The sequence below is a fragment of the Dendrobates tinctorius genome, unplaced genomic scaffold (assembly GCF_039654945.1).
Source record: "Dendrobates tinctorius isolate UK_male_01 unplaced genomic scaffold, ASM3965494v1 ptg000107l, whole genome shotgun sequence".
NCBI lineage: Eukaryota > Metazoa > Chordata > Amphibia > Anura > Dendrobatidae > Dendrobates > Dendrobates tinctorius.
In genome coordinates, this window is record NW_027361775.1 from 8,294,395 (window position 1) to 8,315,992 (window position 21,598).

General features: G+C 44.8%; 1 protein-coding gene across 2 annotated transcripts in view; it reads left to right on the plus strand.

Moving 5' to 3' along the window:
- The window catches only part of GCM1 (glial cells missing transcription factor 1), a 94,571-nt gene extending 73,374 nt beyond the window's left edge, over positions 1 to 21,197 (plus strand). For both annotated transcript variants that reach the window (XM_073589450.1, XM_073589449.1), the window contains one exon: positions 20,449 to 21,197. In XM_073589450.1, the coding sequence (XP_073445551.1) occupies positions 20,449 to 20,979 (531 nt within the window). In that variant the 3' untranslated portion in view covers positions 20,980 to 21,197. The remainder of the gene's footprint in view (positions 1 to 20,448) is intronic.
- Positions 21,198 to 21,598: the final 401 nt, after the last annotated feature.

A 21,598-nucleotide genomic window follows, 5' to 3' on the forward strand; every position in this document is an offset into this window, starting at 1 on the left:
ATACACATACAGTGACTATAGGCCTCGCATTGATATGTATAGAGCGACGTACAATCCCCTGCCTACCTAACACTGCAACCTATATACTCCGGAAGAACTGATGGTTTAGCTGGATTTGAGTTGTTTAGGATGGTAGACCCCACACTGACTAATAAATCCCCAAATCTGACCCTATCTCGACAGCAGCTCTCCCTACACTAATTCAATCCGGAGCTGAATGCGCCAAGCAGGGCGACGTCTGGTCTCTTATACCCCTGATGATGCTGTGCGACCAGCCAATCACTGCAAGACCACAAAAAAGATGGCTGCGGCGTTACAGTGCCTGGCAGACAATCCCTGCATGGCGATTGGGTTTCTAAAGACCACCAAAAATGCTGGGTGGAGACCCGAGTTCCCGCCGAGTAATCCTGGACATGCTCGGTGCTCACCGAGTACAGTGATATTCCGGCGAGTAACGATTAGTGTCGAACATGTTCGCACATCACTAGTCAACAACCCTGTCTTTGGCTTCTACGTAAAGTGTACAGGGGTCTTCACACTGGGTTGTAGAGATAGCAGCATAGAAAAACACCCATCCATATTTTGAGAAACTGAAAGTAAGTCTCCTCAAAAGGATGGATGTTATAAGAGATATATATATACCGTATTTTCCGCTTTGTAAGACGCACTTTTTTCCCCCCAAAATTTGGGGAGAAAACAGGGGTGCATCTTACAAAGCAGACATGCCTTACCTAGGCTGTGATCGGGGGCGTCCGGCGGTTGCTGGCCGCTGCTGCGGGTGTGTCCGGTGCCGCGTTGTGTGCCCGTCGATGCCCGGGGCTCTGCCAACATTGAGCGACAGGCCAGAGCCCCGGCATTTCCTCAGTTCCCTGTGTGCCGGTAAAAAGATGGCCGCCGGCGCGTGCGCAGATGGGATCTCGGGACCCAGTTCTCGAGAGATGAGATTTGAAATCTCATCTCTCGAGAGGTGGGTCCCGAGATCCCATCTGCGCACGCGCCGGCGGCCATTTTCCCTGGGTTCCCTGTGTGCGCGCGGTGGTGCCTGCAAAAAAATGGCTGCCGCGCGTGCGCAGATGGGATCTCGGGATCCAGCTCTCGAGAGATGAGATTTCAGATCTCATCTCTCGAGAACTGGTCCCGAGATCCCATCTGCGCACGCGCCGGCGGCCATTTTTTTTTTACCGGCACTTCAGCGCACATATACAGGGAACCGAGGAAATGCTGGGGCTCTGGTCTGTCGAACAATGTCGGCAGAGCCCCGGGCATCGATGGGCACACAACGCCGCACCGGAGCACCCGCAGCACCGGCTTCCAACCGCCGGACAAGTGGAGAAACCTGACACCAGCACAAGACTCTGCAGCAGCAACAGCACACATCGGAGCCCCCCCTCATCCCTGAATGCGGCCTGCAGCATCACTCCACACCTGCCTCCTCCAGCAGCGAGCCTGGGATCCCTCTACACCGCAGCCACCAACCCCGGTAAGCAATAAGATGCAAGGATTATAAGAGGCACCACCATTTTATTAAAAAATATTTTTTTCTTATTTTTCTCCTCAAAAATTGTGGTGCGTCTTATAATCCGGAGCGTCTTATAAAGCGAAAAATACGGGTATATATATATATATATATATATATATACACAATATATACATACATATATATACACTTTTCTAAGTAAAGTGAACACAAACAGCCTGTTGCAAATGGAATGGTGTTCCCTTTATATTTTTGAGCAGTATATATATTTACATATATATATGTACACAGTATATACACACACTTTATATATATATATATATATATACGTATATACACACTATATATATATATATACACACACATATACACACACGCACACAGCTCTGGCAAAAATTAAGAGACCATTGCAAAATTTTCAGTCTGTCTGATTTTTCTCTTTATAGGTATATTTTTGAGTAAAATGTAAATTGCTCTTTTATTCTATAAACTACTGACAGCATGTCGTAGAATTTCCAAGCACTAAATTTTGTATTTATTTTTCAGAAAATGAGAAATGGTCAAAATAACAAAAAATGCAGTGCTTGCAGACCTCAAATAATGCTAAGAAAACAAGTTCATAATCATATAGAAACAACAATACTAATGTTTTAAATCAGTAAGAGTTCACAAATCAATATTTTGTGGAATAACCATGATCTTTAATTACAGCTTTCATGCGTCTTGGCATGCTTTCCACCAGTCTTTCACACTGCTTTTGGGTGACCTTATGCCACTCCTGGTACAAAAATGTAAGCAGTTCTTCTTTGTTTGATGGCGTATGACTATCCATCTTCCTCTTGATTACATTCCAGAGGTTTTCAATGGGGTTCAGGTCTGGAGATTGGGCTGGCCATGACAGGGATTTGATGTGGTGGTCCTTCATCCACACATTGATTGACCTACACTACTGTTCAAAAGTTTAGGGTCACTTAGAAATTTCCTTATTTTTGAAAGAAAAGCACAGTTTTTTTCCAATGAAGCTAACATTAAATGATTCAAAAATACACTCTATACATTGTTAATGTGGTAAATGACTATTCTAGCTGCAAACATCTGGTTTGTAATGCAATATGTTACAATCATAGAATCGTAGAGTTGGAAGGGACCTCCTGGGCCATCTGGTCCAACCACCTGCTCAAAGCAGGATTCGCTAAATCATCCCAGTCAGATGTCTGTCCAGCCTCAGTTTGAAGACTTCCATTGAAGGAGAACTCACCACTTCTCGTGGCAGCTTGTTCCACTCATTGATCACTCTAACTGTCAAAAAGTTTTTTCTAATATCTAATCTGTGTCTCCTCCCATTCAGTTTCATCCCATTGCTTCTAGTCTTTCCTTGTGCAAATGAAAATAAAGTTGATCCTTCTACAATGTGACAGCCGTTGGGATATTTGTAGACAGCTATTAAGTCTCCTCTCAGTCTTATCTTTTGCAAACTAAACATTCCCAAATCCTGCAACCTTTCCTCATAAGAGAGGGTTTGCAGACCAGTCACCATTCTGGTCGCTCTTTTCTGAACTTGCTCCAGTTTGTTGATGTCTTTTTTAAAATGTGGTGCCCAAAACTGGACACAATATTCCAGATGAGGTCTGACCAAAGAGGAGTAGAGGGAAATAATGACTTCACGTGATCTAGACTGTATGCTTCTGTTAATACATCCTAGAATTGCATTTGCCTTTTTTGCTGCTGCATCACACTGTTGACTCATATTCAGTCTGTGATCTATTAGTATACCCAAGTATTTTTCACATGTGCTGTTGCTTAGCCCTATTCCTCCCATTCTGTATATGCTTTTTTCATTTTTATTGCCCAGATGTAGTACTTTGCATTTTTCCCTGTTAAAAACCATTCTGTTGAATTGTTACATGTATATTGATATCCACTGTTTATTGTTTAAAATCTTTTGAAACCTAAATAAAAATAACTGGTTTTAAAAAAAACAAAAACATTCTGTTAGTTGCTGCCCACTTCTCCAGTTTATTTATATCTTTTTGAATCCTCTCTCTCTCTTCTCTAGTATTAGCTCTCCCTCCTAACTTTGTGTCATCAGCAAACTTAATCAGTTTACCCTCAATTCCTTCATCTAATTCGTTGATAAAGATGTTGAACAATACAGGGCCCAGGACAGAGCCCTGTGGTACCCCACTTGAGACATTCTTCCAACTGGATGTGCAGCCATTTACGACCACTCTTTGGGTCCGATCACTAAGCCAGTTATGAATCTACCTAACAGTTGCCTTGTCCATTCCATACTTAGTCATTTTTTCAATAAGGATTATATGAGATACTTTGTCAAATGCTTTGCTGAAGTCAAGATATACTATATCTACAGCATTTCCTTGATCCACCCAATCAGTGATTCCGTCATAGAAGGAAATTAAGTTAGTCTGACATGACTTATTAGTTACAAACCCATGCTGACTGTGTTTAATCACTTCATTCTTATCCAGGTACTGACATACATGTTGCTTAATAATTTGTTCAAAGATCTTTCCTGGTATAGAAGTCAGACTCACCGGCCTATAGTTGCCTGGGTCCACCTTCTTCCCCTTTTTGAAGATAGGAACAACATTTGCTCTTCTCCAGTCTTCTGGGACTTCTCCTGTTCTCCAAGAATTTTCAAAGATTATGGAGAGGGGTTCAAAAATTTCTTCTGCTATCTCCTTCAGTACTCTGGGGTGTAATTCGTCTGGACCTGGAGACTTAATACGTGTATAGAGGCCCATTTCCAACAACCAACACTCCAGTGTCCTTATGGTACTTTGTGTTTGCTAACTATGTAAGAAGGCTAATGGATGGTTAGAATACACTTGAAAACCCTTGTGCAAGTATGTTAGCACAGCTGAAAACAGTTTGGCTCACTAGAGAAGCTATAAACCTGACCTTCCTTTGAGCTAGTTGAGAATCTGGAGCAAAATGAACTGTCCAAAATCACACAGTGCACAGCAAGCGATATCCTCCGGATCACAGCCGGGAAAACACAGACAGTCCTTGAGCGGTTCCTGTGGGTGACTGCACCGCCGTATACACTGAGGGTGCCAGGCCTTTTGGCTCCCCTTGGCTCTGTGTTGCCTCACACCGATTGTGCTCTGCAAAGCCTTCTGCTCTGCCTTGCTCCAAGACCAAATCTGACATACCCAACAGAACCTATGGCCGTAGGTCACATGGAAAACGTGGGGCCCAGGGAGAAAATGGACCGCCCCACTACCATCCTGTTGTGCATTTAAAAAGTACAAGCCCAAGGCAGGTTTTCTTAAATCTGCCTTGGACAAATAGCTTACCCAAGGATCAACACTTGCTTCTATTCTGCGTTGCAATCACAGCTATGTCTGTGACTGCAATGCACTCCCACGTCCTCGATATGCTTCTTTACACATCCTGGGGGACACATAGCAACCCTCGCATATGACACCGGTCACTGCCTCACATTTCCCCCCATTCAAACTTGTGGGGTTAAACATTTGTCACCATGCAGGGAGCCCGTAACAGGGCATCTGCATTTCCCTGTGACTTCCCCGCCCGGTGTTCCACTGAGAAACTAAAAGTTTGGTAGGGACAGGAACCATCTGGTGACTCGAGCATTCCTCTCTTTTGCATTTCTCACCCAGACGAGGGGTGAATGGTCCGTTACTAAACTAAACTGACGCCTGAGCAAATAATAGTGTAGGGACTCCAAGGCCCAATTAATAGCCAAGCACTCCTTCACACCTGTTCAGAGCGGCCTATCACATTCACTAATCAAAGTCATTCTCTGTGTAAGTGTGCGTGCGTAGCCCATTCACTATCTCCATCCATCCTTCACTCCTGCAAGATGGCTGGACCTTCATTGTAAATACACCATTGTAAATACACACCTGTACTCTGTATCTCCCTCACCTCATTGTAGATTGTACGCTCTCACGAGCAGGGTCGTCTTATTTTGCTTTAATTATTGTATTGTTATCGTTGTTACTTATGACTTGTGTTTTAAAACTGTTAAACTGTAAAGCGCTGCGGAATATGTTGGCGCTATATAAATAAAGATTATTATTATTATTATTCACTATGCTATAATTTTTCTCCGCTGGGGTCAGATTCCTGCTCAAATAGGAGACTAGATGATCATCCCTGTTCACCTCTAGTGACAGCACCACTCCTAGGCCTACCTCTGAGGCATCTGTTTGCACGATAAAGGTTTCCTTGAAGTTGGGGCTGATGAGGACTGTCTGTTCACACAACGCCGACTTCAGGGACTGGAATGCTTCCTCCGTTTGATGATTCCACCAGACTATCAGCGTCTTCTTACCTTTTAGCAGGTCTGTTAGAGGTGCTGATTTCCCAGCAAAATTGGGTATAAACCAGCGGCAGTACCCAATGATGCCAAGGAATGCCCTCACCTGTTTGGTACTTAATGGCTTGGGCCAGTTTTGAATTGTTTACTTGGGGTCTGATAACCCAGCCACCGATCACGTAGCCTAAGTACTGAGCTTCCGTGAGTCCTATTGCGCATTTCTTTGGGGTTTCTGTTAACCCCACGATTCTGGGAGACTCCAGCACTGCTTGCACCTGGGACAGGTGGGTATCCCAGTTGGTGGTAAAGATGACTATGTCATCCAAATAGGCCGTCGATTAATTCCGATGAGGCTTTAAATACAATGGCCATCAGCTTCTGGAATGGGGCCGGAGCCCCATGTAACCCGAAAGACAAGACAATATACAGATAGAGACCCTCTGTTATGATAAAAGCGGTCTTTGCTTTTGCCAATGCCATTAACGGGACCTGCCAGTAATCTTTGATGAGATCGAGCATGGTGAAGTACTAGGCTTCTCCCAGTCTCTCAATTAGCTCGTCCACCCAGGGCATTGAATAGAGGTCAAACTTAGATACCTCATTCAATTTCCTGAAGACATTACAAAAATGGAATGACCCGTCTGGCTTTGGGATCAGCACAATGGGGCTAGCCCACTCACTCAGGGACTCCTTAATGGCTCCCAACTGAAGCATTTGCTTCACTTCGGCCGTGATGGCTTGCCTTCGGGCTTCTGGCACTTGTGACAGTTTCATCCGTACCCTTACACTGGGCATGGTGACAATTTCATGTTGTATCACAGAGGTCCAGTCCAGCAGTTTTGAGAATATATCCATATTACGCTGCACCAGAGCCCGAGCCTCCCGCCACTGCTGTTTGTTTATTTTAACCTGACCCCCAGCTGTGATCTTGCCAGAGATCCCCGTTGGTACGACCGGAGACACCTTTGTGACCAAACATTTCCAGTCCTTCCAGGCTTTTAGCAGGTTGACATGGTATAGTTGCTCTGGTTTCCTTTTTCTGGGTGGGTAAACTCTATAATTCACCTCTCCTACCTTCCCCCTTATCTCATATGGCCCTTGCCACTTGACCATGAGCTTCCTCTATGGCGTGGGCACTAGTACCAACACCCGCCACCATTCTTTAAAGGTCCTGACCGTGGCTCTCTTATTGTATGTGCGGCTTTGCGTGGCCTGGGGATCCAGTAGATGCTCTTTTACTATGGGCCGGTCTTGCGTGCTCGCCACGTGCTCAATTACGCTCAGATGTGGAGTTGGCTCCTGTTCCCATGTCTCCTTAGCTACATCGAGCAGTTCCCTGGGATGCCTGCCATACAAGAGCACAAACAAGGAACAACCAGTGGACACCTGTACCTCACGGAGGGCGAACTTCAGATTAGGCAATAACATTTCCCAATCCCACCTATCCTTGGCGACCATCTTTTTGAGCATGGTTTTGGGGGTCTTATTGAACCTCCACCAACCCGTCGGTTTGTGGATGGTACACCGTCATACATAGCTTTTTAATCAGGAGCAGCTTACATAGCTCCCTGGTCACCTTGGACATAAAAGGAGCCCCCTGATCTGTAAGGCTCTCCTTTGTGGCCCAAGGCAACAAAACATGGCAAAGAGCTTGTGGGCTATTAGCTTGGCTGATGTGTGGCGAAGAGGTATCGCCTCTGAGTACTGGGTGGCATAGTCCACTATGACCAAAATATGTTGATGGCCAGGGGTGGATTTCACTATGAGGCCTACCCGATCCATGGCGATCTGCTCAAATGGTACCTCTATGATGGGCAGAGGTACCAATGGACTCCGGTAGTTCGCGGTGGGTGAGAATAGTTGGCACTCCGGACACGTGTCGCAGTACCTCTGCATCGCCGCGTAGACCCCAGGCCAAAAAAATGCTGTAGAATGTGCTCCTGTGTCTTTGTGGCCCCCAAGTGCCCTCCTAGCATGTCGGTGTGGGCTATGTCGAGCACCGCCCAATGGTAGGATTGGGGCCCCACCAGCTGTTCCACCACCTCATCATGGATTTTATGTACCCGATACAACTCCTGGTGGATGGCCATGCGAGGAAAAACTGTTTCAGCACCTGGTTGCTGAGCTATTCCATTAATTTCAACCATCCTTTCCAGGGGACACCTCAGGCTCAGGGATCGGTGGGGTCTCCTTGACCTCTCCTGCCACTACCTCTAGGGAGAGCCTATCGGGGTTATATTCTGTCCCTATGTTGGTGACCCCTACGGCAGGTGTCCCTGACTCAGGATCCTTGGGTTCCGCGCCCGAAATAACATTTACCTTAGGAGTGCTAACCCTGGTCTCCCAAAGGGACCAGAATAGGAGCAAGTCTCTTCTCAACATAGTCCCATATGGAAGGGTCTTCACCACTCCTGACACATTTGATTTCTCCTCACGGTGTGGAAAAAGTAACCTCTGTGGTTGGGAACTCTCGGAGTTCCCCATGGCTACATACTACCCCCACTTTATGTCCATAGGGGTTGTCCCCGGCATCAAGGGACCCATGTACCAGAGTCACTAAGCTCCCTGAGTCCAAAAGAGCCTCCATCTGGTACCCATTGATGTGTACCTGGCACAGTTGGGGTTCGCAGCCGGCTGTGCCCATAGAGGCGGTACAGACTGGCTGGGCATACATAGACACCCGGTTAGTATATCCACAGTCCATGGGCTCAGATTGTTAGGGGGAAGTTGGCAGCCACATGTCCGGGCCACTGACACCGCCAACACTTAATAGCCGCAGCAGGCGGGGACCTTGGGGCTGATTTAGGGAACACAGGTCTGTTGTCACTTTCGGGATACCACCTCAGTACATGCTCGGACCTGATTGGCCCCAGTAGAGGGACGTGGACTTTTCCCAGGCTCCTGGGTTGATGGGACCCGACATGATAGTCGCAGCAGAGCAGTGTCCCGTAAAAACTCCTGGGTGGCCGTATACCTCTCAATCAGTGCTACCACCTAGTCCAGCGTGCCCGGGTCCCTTGTCCCACTCAACAGTGTATGGCTGCTGGCAGCACCCTCACCAGCCCATTGACACCATCCTCTCTACCATTTGAAAAGGATTTACGGTCTCAGACTGGAGCCATTTTTTAACCAGCTGCAGCAAGTCATATGCCTGAGACCTGGCGGGACGAGTCTCCACAAAAGAGCACTGGAATACCCTTTGAGCCCTCACGTATGTATTAACCCCCCAGTCGGGCAAGGATCTCACCTTTCAGCTTCCCATAGTCCAGGGCATCGTTCCAACTGAGGTCCAGGTAGGCCTTCTGGGCCTCTCCTCTCAGAAAGGGGGCTATCACTTCAGCCCACAGGGTCATCGGCAAGCTCTCCCGCTCTGCTGTGCATTCAAACATGGTGAGAAAGGCCTCCATATCGTCCTCAGGACTCATCTTTCTTAAGGCTGACAGAAATTTATACCGAGCCTTCGAACGGATTGAGGTTGCTGGTGGGGCTGCTTTTTGCATAGCCGCGATCTGCTGCATCAATAGGTTGTCTGCTGCTGTTGCTGATTAAATATCTCCTGCTGCTGCTGCTCATGTTGCCGCTGCTGAGCGAGGACCAACTGCTTCAGAAGCTCCTCCATCTTGTCAGCAGGTTTGAGCTGTAGCGATGCTGGCTTGACTACTGACATGTAGCATGCTTTAGGGTATGCCTCAGTTCACACTTCCCGCATTCTCCACCATATGTAGTGCAGCAGGGTTTGTGCAGTGTGACGAACAGGCAGTGGCCACAGGAAAGTTCACAGCAAAACGTGTTTAATGTCCAAACTCGCACAGTGCACAGCCCTCGGTGTCCTCCGGATCGCGGCCCGGAAAACACAGACAGTCTGTGAGCAGTTGCCGTGGGTGACTGCACTGCCGCATGCACTGATTGTGCCAGGTCTTTTGGCTCCACCTGGCCCTGTGTTGTCTCACACCAGTTGATCTCTGCAAAGCCTTTTGCGCTGCCTGCTTGCAAGACCAAAACCCTTTACTGCAGGGTTTTTACAACAGAACCTGTGGCCATAGGCCACATGAAAAACCTGGAGCTGGAGGAGGAAATGGACCGCTCCATTACCATCCTGTAGTCCATTTCAAAAATACAAGCCCAAGGCAGGTTTTCTTAAGTTCGCCTTGGACAAATAGCTTGCCCAAGATCAACACTTACTTCTATTCTGCCTTGCAATCACAGCTATGCCTGTGACTGCAATGCACTCCCACAGCCTCAATATGCTTCTTTACACATCCTGAGGACACATAGCCACCCTCGCATAGGACACCGGTCACTGCCTCACAATACATACATTTTCTTATTGGTCATTTACTGAGTACAAAGTGTTCTTGAACCTGATCTGTGTCCTTTCCCATTTGTATGACATACAGCCACGCTGCAGGGTTACAATCTTTCCACAGTGACATCTTTAATAAATGATTTAAATAGCAGTGTTAGTGTACTTGTACTTTCTCTGTAAAAATCCTTGCAACCTACTAAATGAAATGTTAAAACATTCCACTGACTACACGTGCATGCTCTGAACTATGCCGGAGGGTAAAACACACTTTACCTACTTTTTAGGACACCTTCATTGCAATATACGGTACATAAAAAAGCCATGCCAACTTGCTCTACAGCATTTTACAACAGTGCTCAGCTTTGATTTGTCATTATCATTATTTCGACCATTACTTATTGCAGCAGGATACATAAATGTGAACTAAAAAGAAAATGGCCTGTCTCACTAGGTAAAAACCACTGTTATTTTTCAGGAGTTGACTTTTGCAACTTTGTCTACCTAAGGATCTGGTTTACATCAAGTATTTTGTTTGCGCCTAATAAATTACATAGATTGAATAGATTGAAAAAAGACATTGGTCCATTGAATGAGAAGAGTTCAACTTTTCTCATTCATTTAGACTGGGTTCTCATCACGATTTAGCCAAAAGCCAGTATCTCCATCGGGGCTTCAGTCAAGCATATCCACCATTGACTTTAATTAAATAGATAGAGTCCCTTTGTGTTCTGTCAAACTTCCTTTTTGGCAGTGTCCGCTTTTTTCAGATGGGCAAAATTACTCAGTCAACCGGGCTATTTGGACATTGCCAAAAATGAGGTCAGACAGAGCACAAGCTGATTGTTTGCTTCTTTAAAGTCAACGATCCTTTTAGCGGCTAAGCCTGAATCCAATTTTTTAGGACTTAAGGCCCCGTCACACTAAGCGACATACCAGCGATCCCGACACCGATATCAAGGTGTCAGGATCGCTAGTAAGTCGCTATGTGATCGCTGGTGAGCTGTCACACAGACAGCTTCACCAGCGATCAGCACAGCGATGCCGAGCGCCCGGCATCGCTGGCCATCGCTGAAAAAAATAGAATCAAAATAAAAAATATAGTTATTCTCACCTTCCGACGTCCCGTTCAGCCATCCTGCCTCTCTCCACGCTCCGGTCCCAGTGATCCTTTGCACGAATGACCGCGAGATGTCACGGTCTCGAGGAATAAGAAAGTCTCGCGGTCATTTGTGCAACGGATCACTGGGACCGGAGCGTGGAGAGAGGCAGGATGGCTGAACGGGACGTCGGAAGGTGAGAATAACTATATTTTTTATTTTTTTTATTATTTTTTACACCTGATCGCTGGTCTCCCGCCTGTCACACACATCGATGCGTGCTGGTCAGCGGGAGACCAGCGACCAAAGAAATGTCCAGAGATTTCTTGCAGCGATCAGCGATACCGGCAGGGGGGCCGCTCGCTGATCACTGTCACACATAGTGATCTCGCTGGTGAGATCGCTGTTACGTCACAAAAGTTGTGACTCAGCAGCGATCTCGCTACCGAGATCGCTTAGTGAGACGGGGCCTTTAGACGGAAGCCCAGATGAAGCTACTAAAGTGTGGCTAAAATGTGATGTGAACATAGCCTAACACATTATATGTTGCTAGATTATACACCTCAATGCCATTTGTTACAAAAAAAATGGATCCAGACCATTTTTAAATGCTGACATACTGTACTATCTGGCAATACTACAGCTTATTTTAGGGCATTCTACGGTCTGACTACTGTGAGGCAGTGACAGGTGTTACATGTGAGGGTCCCTGTATGTCCCCTGGGATACGCACGGAGGCGTATTTAGGCCATGAGAGGGTATTAGTCACAGGCATAGCTGTGGCTGCAATGTGGACTAAAGTGAGTATAGGTCTTGGACATGCTAGTTGTCCAAGGCAGATTTAGGGAAAACCTGCTCTTGGTTTTGGTGTTTTGAAACAGACTGCAGGATGTTATTGGCGCAGTCTGTTTCATTCCTTGCCTGGGTTTTTCATGTGGACCAAGGCCACAGGTTTCTAGTTAAAAGCCCTGCAGTAAAGGGTTTGAGTGTGTCAGGTTGAGTCTCAGTCTGGTGTGTGCTAAAGGGCAGAGCAGTTGGCTCTGCTGTGCTCCATCTGTGTAAGGCAACACTGATAAGCAGAGCCAGAGCAGCCAGGGCAGCTCAGGGGCCTGGAACCCACAGAGTACACAGCAGTGCAGTCGCCAACAGCAACTCATCTCGGAGGTGGACTGTCTTCTGCCCAGCGGTGGACAGGAGGTAGACAGTCCTATGTCCGAAGGAGGACTAGCATGTTTATCGGCTGCAAACTGGAGGGTATGGTTCCCGGCTGCGATCCGGAGGATACCGGGTACTATGTAGTGCTGTGAATTGGACATTAATTGTGTATACTTGTGTGATTTGGACATTAATGCTGTGAAGTAACCGCATTAAAGAGACTTTGGTTTGGAACTTTGTTGGGTCACTGCCTCCTTACTGCATAAGTATGCTACCACTACTCTAAGGGTAGGTACACACGTTCATTATTTGTTGCAAAAAAATCTGCTACAAATACTGACGTGTTGACAGGAAAGCGCCTAGTAACATACAAGAAAATTGCTAAAAACCGCTTAAAGAATTGAAATGCTATAACTGTGAAACTGCTTCAAATCCAAAAGGAAAAAATAAATAACATGTACATGAGATTTCAGGAATCTCATTCACTTTGCTGTAATAGTAAAATGCTGCATTTGTAGTTGGAAAAATGCACGGGGAAAAAAAGCACCATAAAGAATCCATTCACATTTAGCTAGCAAAATCACCCTTCCTGCTCATGTAATGAAGGTCACCTAGTGATTTGTAAGGTTCTTGAAAGGAATAAATCCTTTGTATTGACCATACATGTATTTGTAATGTACACTGCTTAAAAAATAAAGGGAACACTTAAACAACAAAATATAACTCCAAGTAAATAAAACTTCTGTGAAATCAAACTGTCCACTTAGGAAGCAACAATGATTAACAATCAATTTCACATGCTGTTGTGCAAATGGAATAGACAACAGATGGAAATTATTGGCAATTATCAAGACACACTCAATAAAGGAGTGGTTCTGCAGGTGGGGACCACAGACCACACCTCAGAACCAATGCTTCCTGGCTGATGTTTTGGTCACTTTTGAATGTTGGTTGTACTTTCACATTTGTGGTAGCATGACACGGACTCTACAACCCACACAAGTGGCTCAGGTAGTGCAACTCATTCAGGATCGCACATCAATGCGAGCTGTGGCAAGGTTTGCTGGGTCTGTCAGCATAGTGTCCAGAGGCTGGAAGCGCTACCAGGAGACAGGCCAGTAGACCAGGAAATGTGGATGGGGCCTTAGGAGGGCAACAACCCAGCAGCAGGACTGCTACCTCCACCTTTGTGCAAGGAGAAACACTGCCAGAGCCATGCAAAATGACCTCCAGCAGGCCACAAATGTGCATGTGTCTGCACAAACTGTTAGAAACCGACTCCACAGATGGGGGTTGTGCTCACAGCCCAACACTGTGCAGGACGCTTGGAATTTGCCATAGAACACCAGGATTGGCAAACTCACCACTGGCGCCCTGTGCTCTTCACAGATGAAAGTAGGTTCACACATGTGACAGACGTGACAGAGTCTGTAAAACACAAGCCGCGGAGACACCATCACATGTTTCTCAACGCAAGCAATGACTAGCTTCAATGCCTTCATCTTGCAGGAACTTTTGGGGTATTGCCCCTCATCAGTGCGGAGTAGGAAACTGGCCAGTAGGAGCAATGCCTAGTAGAAGACTGTGAAAAGTGAGAATGAATGAACTCATGGAGATCAACATCCAACACTGCGGAGACACCATCACATGTTTCTCAACACAGTGATTCTAGAGCAAAGCCCCCATCCCTTATGGGAAATATGTAAAAATATGCGAAACATTTTTCACAGTGACAGAGTCTGTAGACACCGTGGAGAATGATCTGCTGCCTGCAACATCCTTCAGTATGACCGGTTTGGCAGTGGGTCAGTAATGGTGTGGGGTGGCATTTCTTTCCAGGGCTGCACAGCCCTCCATGTGCTCGCCAGAGGTAGCCTGACTGTCATTAGGTACCGAGATGAGATCCTCAGACTCCTTGTGAAACCATATGCTGGTGCGGTTAGCCCTGGATTCCTCCTAATGCAGGACAATGCCAGACCTCAAGTGGCTGGAGTGTGTCAGCAGTTCCTGCAAGATGAAGGCATTGAAGCTATGGACTGGCCTGCCTGTTCACCAGACCTAAATCCGATTGAACACATCTGGGACATCATGTCTCGCTCCATCCACCAACATCACGTTGCACCACAGACTGTCCAGGAGTTGTCAGATGCTTTAGTCCAGGTCTGGGAAGAGATCCCTCATGAAAACATCCGCCGACTCATTAGGAGCATGCCCAGGTGTTGTAGGGAGGTCACACAGGCACGTGGAGGCCACACACACTACTGAGCATCATTTCCTTGTCTTGAGGCAATTCCACTGAAGTTGGATCAACCTGTAAATGATTTTCCACTTGGATTTTGAGTATCATTGACCATTTTTATGTTTTCTTGTTCTCAACACATGCCACTAAGTAATGAATAAAGATTTGCAGCTGCGATATTTCATTCAGTAATATCTACAATGTGGTATCTTAGCGTTCCCTTTATTTTTTTGAGCAGTGTATTTTATATGTATAGTCATGACCAAAAGTGTTGGAATCCTTGAAAATCTTCCAGAAAATGTATTTCTCACATAAAAATTTTTGCAATTACACTTTTTGTTATAAATCTGTGTATTTCCTTTGTGTGCATTGGAACAACACAAATAAAACAGAGAAAAGGGCAAATTGGACATAATTTCACAGAAAAAGCCCAAAACGGGCCGGAATTAATATTTGGTTGCACACCCTTTGGAATAAATAACTGCAATCAATTGCTTCCTATAACCATCAACAAACTTTACGCCTCTCAACTGGAATTTTGGACCACTCTTCTTTTGCAAACTGCTCCAGCTCTCTCATATTTGAAGGGTCCTTCTTCCAACAGCAATTTTAAGATCTCTCCACAGGTGTATTTAATGGGAGTTAGATCCGGACACATTGCTGGCCACTTGAGAAGCCTCCATCGTTTTGTTTCCATCCATTTCTGGATGCTTCTTGAAGTATGTTTTTTGGTAAAATTAAAAAGGAAACTTTATTCTTCAGGTCAGTATGATTACAGAGATATCACAAATTTTTTTATGTTTTGACGCTTTTACACAATAAAAACTATTTTATAGAAAAAAATATTTTTGCATCGCTTTGTTCTTAGAGCTATAACTTTTTTATTTCTCTGCTGACTGAACTTTATGGCAGCTTGACGTTTTTAGGGGTACCATTTTTATTTACATTTTATCAGGGTTTTTTTGCCTCTTTTTCATTTACTGAAGGGTTTAACTAGTGGTACAGCTTTATAGAGCAGATTGTTCTGGATGCGGCAATTCCAAATATGTGTATTTTTTGTTTAAATGAATGTGTCTATTGTAATTGTTTTTGTTGTTCTTTATTTGGGGATTTTTTAATATTTTTATATTTCATAATTATTTTTTTTTTAAACTTTTTTACATTGTCCCACTATGGGACATCATCCTTTGGCCACATGCACACATCCAGTATTTGGTGAATGAATTTTTACCTCAGTATTTGTAAGCCAAAACCAGGAGTGGAACGGTCAGAGGAAAAGCATAATAGAAACATTTGCATCCCTTCTGAATTTATCACCCACTCCTGGTTTTGGCTTACAAATACAGGGGTAAAAAATTCACCAGATACTGGATGTGTGCATGTGGCCTTATACTGACAGATCGCTGATCTGAAACTCTGCAATACTTCTGCACTGCACGGCATCAGAGCTGCATCTGACAGGCAGGGGAGGAGGCGTGTCAGCTCCTTTTCTTAGCAGGTGCTCACAGGCCACATTCCCTGCAGGACCATGAAGGACCCGCGGCTATCTTGCAGCTGGTGGTCATCATTGAGGCATCATGTTGTACTGATGGGAGCAGACAGGGAGCTCACTCCCTGAGCAATGCTCCTTGATGTCGCTGTCACTATTGACAGCGGCATCAGAGAGGTTAAACGTGGGCGTTGCTGCAGGGTGTCAGCTCTCACAGTCAAAAGATCTTGGCGCCCTACATATACTGCCGTTTACGAGAATGCAGCTCCCGTGGCGTTGAATATGTTTGGCACACGTTGGGAAAGGGTTAGTATGTTTGTATGTTTGGTATTTTTCTTTATCCCTGTTCGTATTACCTTGTTAGTTTGGTTAGTGGATTACGGTACACTACTACTCCCCTCTTCCCTGGGTGGGGGAAGGGTACAGACTGGGGCAGATTCAGGAGCTAAGGCAAGGTATGTAGCCCCAGCATCTTCACCATCAGAAGTAATCTGGGGAACAGGGCAAACTAGGGCACCCCGGGACACCCGACAACAGAGTTTTGACAATTACACAGTAATTCCATCCAAAGACTTACATAGCTCAGTTACATTCTCTAGCATGCAATGGAAAAAGTGCTTTTAAAATGTTTGCCCATAGGATTTAACAAGTACGTCCTAGAGGTGGTGAGAGAGTGAGCCTTAATTCTGGAGGTTCTACAGGTCATCCCAAAAAAATCAGTTCTATGTTAAATGCACTGCTAAGATCAACAAATGGGTATGCAAGAGGAAATTGGTGACAGTATAGCAAGCAGCAATTTTAGCTGATGAAATTCTCATGAACAAGCATCACTGGAAGCTGCTGGTGGATAGAGGGGACTTCCAACATCACTCCACTGGTCCATTATCCTCCAGTCCCTAATGTCAATCCTTAAACGAAAGTGTGACACAGTGCAGATCTTATGGATGTGGGCAGCCTGGGCATCTGCAGTCCACTTGCCCTGCTGATAGATGAAGGAGGAACCATGCACCAAACCATCTCAATAATCTACAGGAAACTTTATTGACAGAAGAGGTGGCATCATTTGGCTTCCAAAAGACACATGTCTGACCACTAGGAGGAGTTTATAAAGTATGAGGCACAGGCACACATTCTTTTTTCAAAGTAAGCACTTACAGGAGGTTGTACTGGATGATGGAGGAGTTGTTGGCAGGACTCGGGAGTCTTTCTTATTACACAGAAGGATTTTGAACATAATTTTTGTTTGGTTTAAAGTACCTCATTTTGGCATTTGAAAAATTATTATTCAAAGACCTTGTCAAGTACATTCTTGGAAATACACAATTACACTGAAATTGGACAGAAACTCTTGGAGAGCTACAAAATTCTTGGCTCTAAAAAATTACGTTTTCGGTTGTGTGTACATTTTGTATGGTTTTGGGGTCGAGTATCCTATAGCTTAAAAAGTTGTTGTGATAATTGAAAACTAAGGTCACTTTTGGATTCCAAAGCCGAAAACAAGTGTCATATCACTTCCAGTCTGTCTCCATGGACCACAACTAGGACCACGCTCATCTCTAACCATAACACAATCAGGCCCTCCATTGGAATTTCCTGTCCTGCATTTGGGTGGCTGGAGGGGGATGTGTGTCTATTTTCCTTATGCAGGGTTCTTCACTTATACAATCTTGAGACTATACAGAAACTTGACTTCAGTAACCTTCCACACTTTGAGGCGCATGTACAAGATGTTTTACAGGGTGTAGGATGTGTACACCTCTGACCACCTTGGGACTGATCCTAAGAGGGTAAAAAAAGCTAAAAAAAAAGAATAGCTCATGGTCCAAAATCACCAGATTGCCCTCTTTATCTGAAGGTTTGATTATTATATTTTAGTTTCTCCCCAGGTCCTCTAGAGCAGTCTTCTCATTAACAGTGAGGTTTAAGCTTCTGCCTTGTCTGACATGTACAGTGGCTTGCGTAAGTAATTACCCCCTTGAAATTTTTTGTGTTTTGCTACTTGACAACCTAGAATTGCAGTTTTTTAAGGGTTTCATCAGTTTATGTAAAGAATATGCCTACAACTGTGAACATTTAGTTTTCTTTTTTTTTTTGAGAAGTGAACAATAAATAGGATAAAATAACCGAAAACTTCAGTGTGCATAACTATTCACCTCTAAAGTCAGTACTTTGTAGAGCCTCTTTTTTTTGCAACAATTACAGCTGCTCCAGCTTCTTCAAGTTTGCTATTTACCAGAGAAAACCATCTATCTTCAAGTCAGACTACAGATTTTCAATTGGACCAAGTCTGGGATTTAAGTGGGTCACTCCAAAACATTTAAACATTTCCCCTTAATCCACTTTGAGTGTTGCTTTAGCAGTATGCTTTGGGTCATTGTTTTGTTGGAAGGTGAACCTCTGTTCCAGTCCCAAATCACTGACAAACAGGTTTTTCTCAAGAATATCCCTGTATTATTATTATTTATATAGCAGCCTTAATTCCATGGTCCTGTACATGAGAAGGGGGGTTACATACAAAGTTATAGATATTGTTTACAGTAAACAAATTTACAATGACAGACTGGTACAGAGGGGAGAGGACCCTGTACTTGCGGACTTACATTCTACGGGATAATGTGGAACAGACAGAAGGTCGGGGGTGCAGCAGCTCAGTCGGTGGTAAGGCGGCAGAATGGTTATTGCAGGCTGTAAGCTTTCCTGAAGAGATGGGTTTTCAGGTTCCGTCTGAAGGATCCGAGGGTGGTGGATAATCGGACGTGTTGAGGCATGGAATTCCAGAGGATATTCGGGAGAAATCTTGGAGGTGGTTGTGTGAGGAACGAATAAGTGTGGAGGAGAGTAGGAAGTCTTGGGAGGATCAAAGATTACGTGAGGGAAGCTATTGGGAGATTAGTTCAGAGATATAGGGAGGGGAAAGGTTGTGGATGGCTTTGTAGGCCAGTGTTAGTAATTTGAACTTGATACGCTGAGGGAGTGGGATCCAGTAAAGAGATTTGCAGAGGGGAGAAGCGGAGGAGTAGCGAGGAGAGAGATGAATTAGTCAGGCAGCAGAGTTAAGGACTGGGGAGGTGCGAGGGTATTAGCAGGGAGGCCACAGAAAAGGATGTTGCAATAGTCGAGACGGGAGATGATGAGGGCATGCACAAGCATTGGGAGCCAATGAATGGATTTGCAGAGGGGAGAGAAAGGGGATTAGCGAGGAGAGGTGGATTAGTTGGGCAGCAGCGTTGAGGACAGACTGGAGTGGCGCAAGAGAGTTAGCAGGGAGGCCACAGAGGAGAGTGTTGCAGTAGTCAAGGCGGGAGATAATGAGGGCATGTACAAGAGTTTTAGCAGGTTAAGGGCTGAGGAAGGGACGGATTCTGGAAATACTTTTGAGTTGGAGGCGACAGGAGGTGGCAAGAGATTGGACGTGTGGTTTGAAGGACAGGGCAGAGTCGAGAGTTACTCCGAGGCAGCGGATTTCAGGTGCAGGAGAGAGCGTGATGCCGTTTACCATAATAGATAGATCGGGTAGGGAAGATACGTGAGATGGAGGAAAGATGGTGAGTTCAGTTTTGTCTACATTGAGTTTTAGGAAGCGAGAGGTGAAGAAGGAGGATTTGGCTGATAGACACTCTGGGATTCTGGACAGCAGAGGTGACATCTGGGCCAGAGAGGTAGATCTGAGTGTCATCTGCATACAGGTGGAACTGGAAGCCATGACGTCACAAAGGTCCTTCGCGCAAAGCACGCCTGAGAACGGAACGTAGCGGGAGCGCCGCTAAGGATATTGGGGGCTGTCAGAATGTGAGAATAACCATAATTTTTTTTGATTATTTTTAACATTCTATCTTTTACTATTGATGCTGCATAGGCAGCATCAATAGTAAAAAGTTGGTCACACTTGTCAAACACTATGCTTGACAAGTGTGACCAACCTGTCAATCACTTTTCCAAGTGATGCTTCAAATCGCTTGGAAATGCGCAAGCATTCTGCAAGCTAAAAACGCTTGCAAAACGCTTGTGTTTTACTCGTGTCAAGGAGTTGCGGAAATGCTGTGGACATTTCTGCAACGTGGGCACATAGCCTTAATGTTTCCTATGCCCAGTAAGCGGTATGACCGCTATGTAGTTTTGATAGCAAGATGGAATAGATTAGACATGTACATTCTGGATGTATTGGCTCCTTCATAAAGGAATACTATTGTGAAGTACATTGCAGAATCATACCCTTTATCTTATTATGGGATATCAGCAGATATAACTTCCCATAACACAAAAGTGTGAATTTTGTTTTACAATTGTCATTCATAAATTATGAACGTACAAGTTACCTTCCTCACAAGATAAGATCTATAGAGAATGTAATGCATTGATTGTCCCTTCTTTTCCAGCTCCCTTTCTCGGGAGAGATAAGGAACCATGAAGACCTTGCAAGCACAGCTTTAGGTCAACAGGGCTGTCCTCCTTTCCTTCACTTGGAGATGGATCAGTCAACCAATGAGCACATGATGAAAAACTACTTTACTGAAAATGTAAATGATTTGGAGTGGAGTAAAAATCCTCGAAGTAGCAGCTTCAACGAGAGTGAAGAGTACAACGACGGAGATTGGCTTGCTTCTGCTATGGATTTTGATCTGCAAAGTGATGAAGACCAGCATGCAGGGAATACAAATCATGATGTAAATGACTCAGATTTCAACTACATACAACTACTGGAAAATCAGGCCTGGGTAACGTCACCTATACATAACTCACAGTACCCAAACTTAGAGCCTTCTTTAGTTTTGGATTCTACATCTAAAGATTGTGTGGTCAACTTGCATTTCAATGTAGATGATGACCTACCTGCTTTTTATAACCACAACCAGGAGGAATCATATATGTACAGATACTGTGCTTCTCAACTATCTCCACCTTTATAGAACTGAAAGAAAAGGAAGGTGCTTTACATGATGAATAAATGTGCTGGACTACTAAATGGAACCCACAGAGAGACAAATAATTGGTTCCACATAGTGTAAATATTGGTTCAAAGCCATTTAGATGTTGGGCACTTCATCTGTGGGAAATACTGTAGTATAAATGTAAGTATAACTACATATGTTACACTGTGGTTATATACAATAAATTTTTTATTTTACATTTTGTTAAAGTGTAATTTCCGTCATAGTTGAAGGGAAGACAGAAGGTGGCTGGCTTAACTAATGAACTAACTTACCCACCCAGCCTCATTACGTTACCAACAGACATGGAGGGAAATATTCTGAGAAGAGAACTGTGCAGTCTGTGATGTCTATACTAACAGGAGGAAAACCTGAAATACATACTAGCAAATGCCACAAAGTTCCCAGCACAATTATTAAAATAAAGTGGCCAACCTTTTAAAAGGCAGACATTAAAGGGGTTGTCCGGGCTTTTCACATAATCTCAGTACATATCTGGGCTGCAGATTTATGACAATAAGTAATTTACTTTCTGTCACTAGTTTGCACGGATTTCTAGATATTCTGAACAAAACGTCCAAGGGGGGGTGTGTGTTAT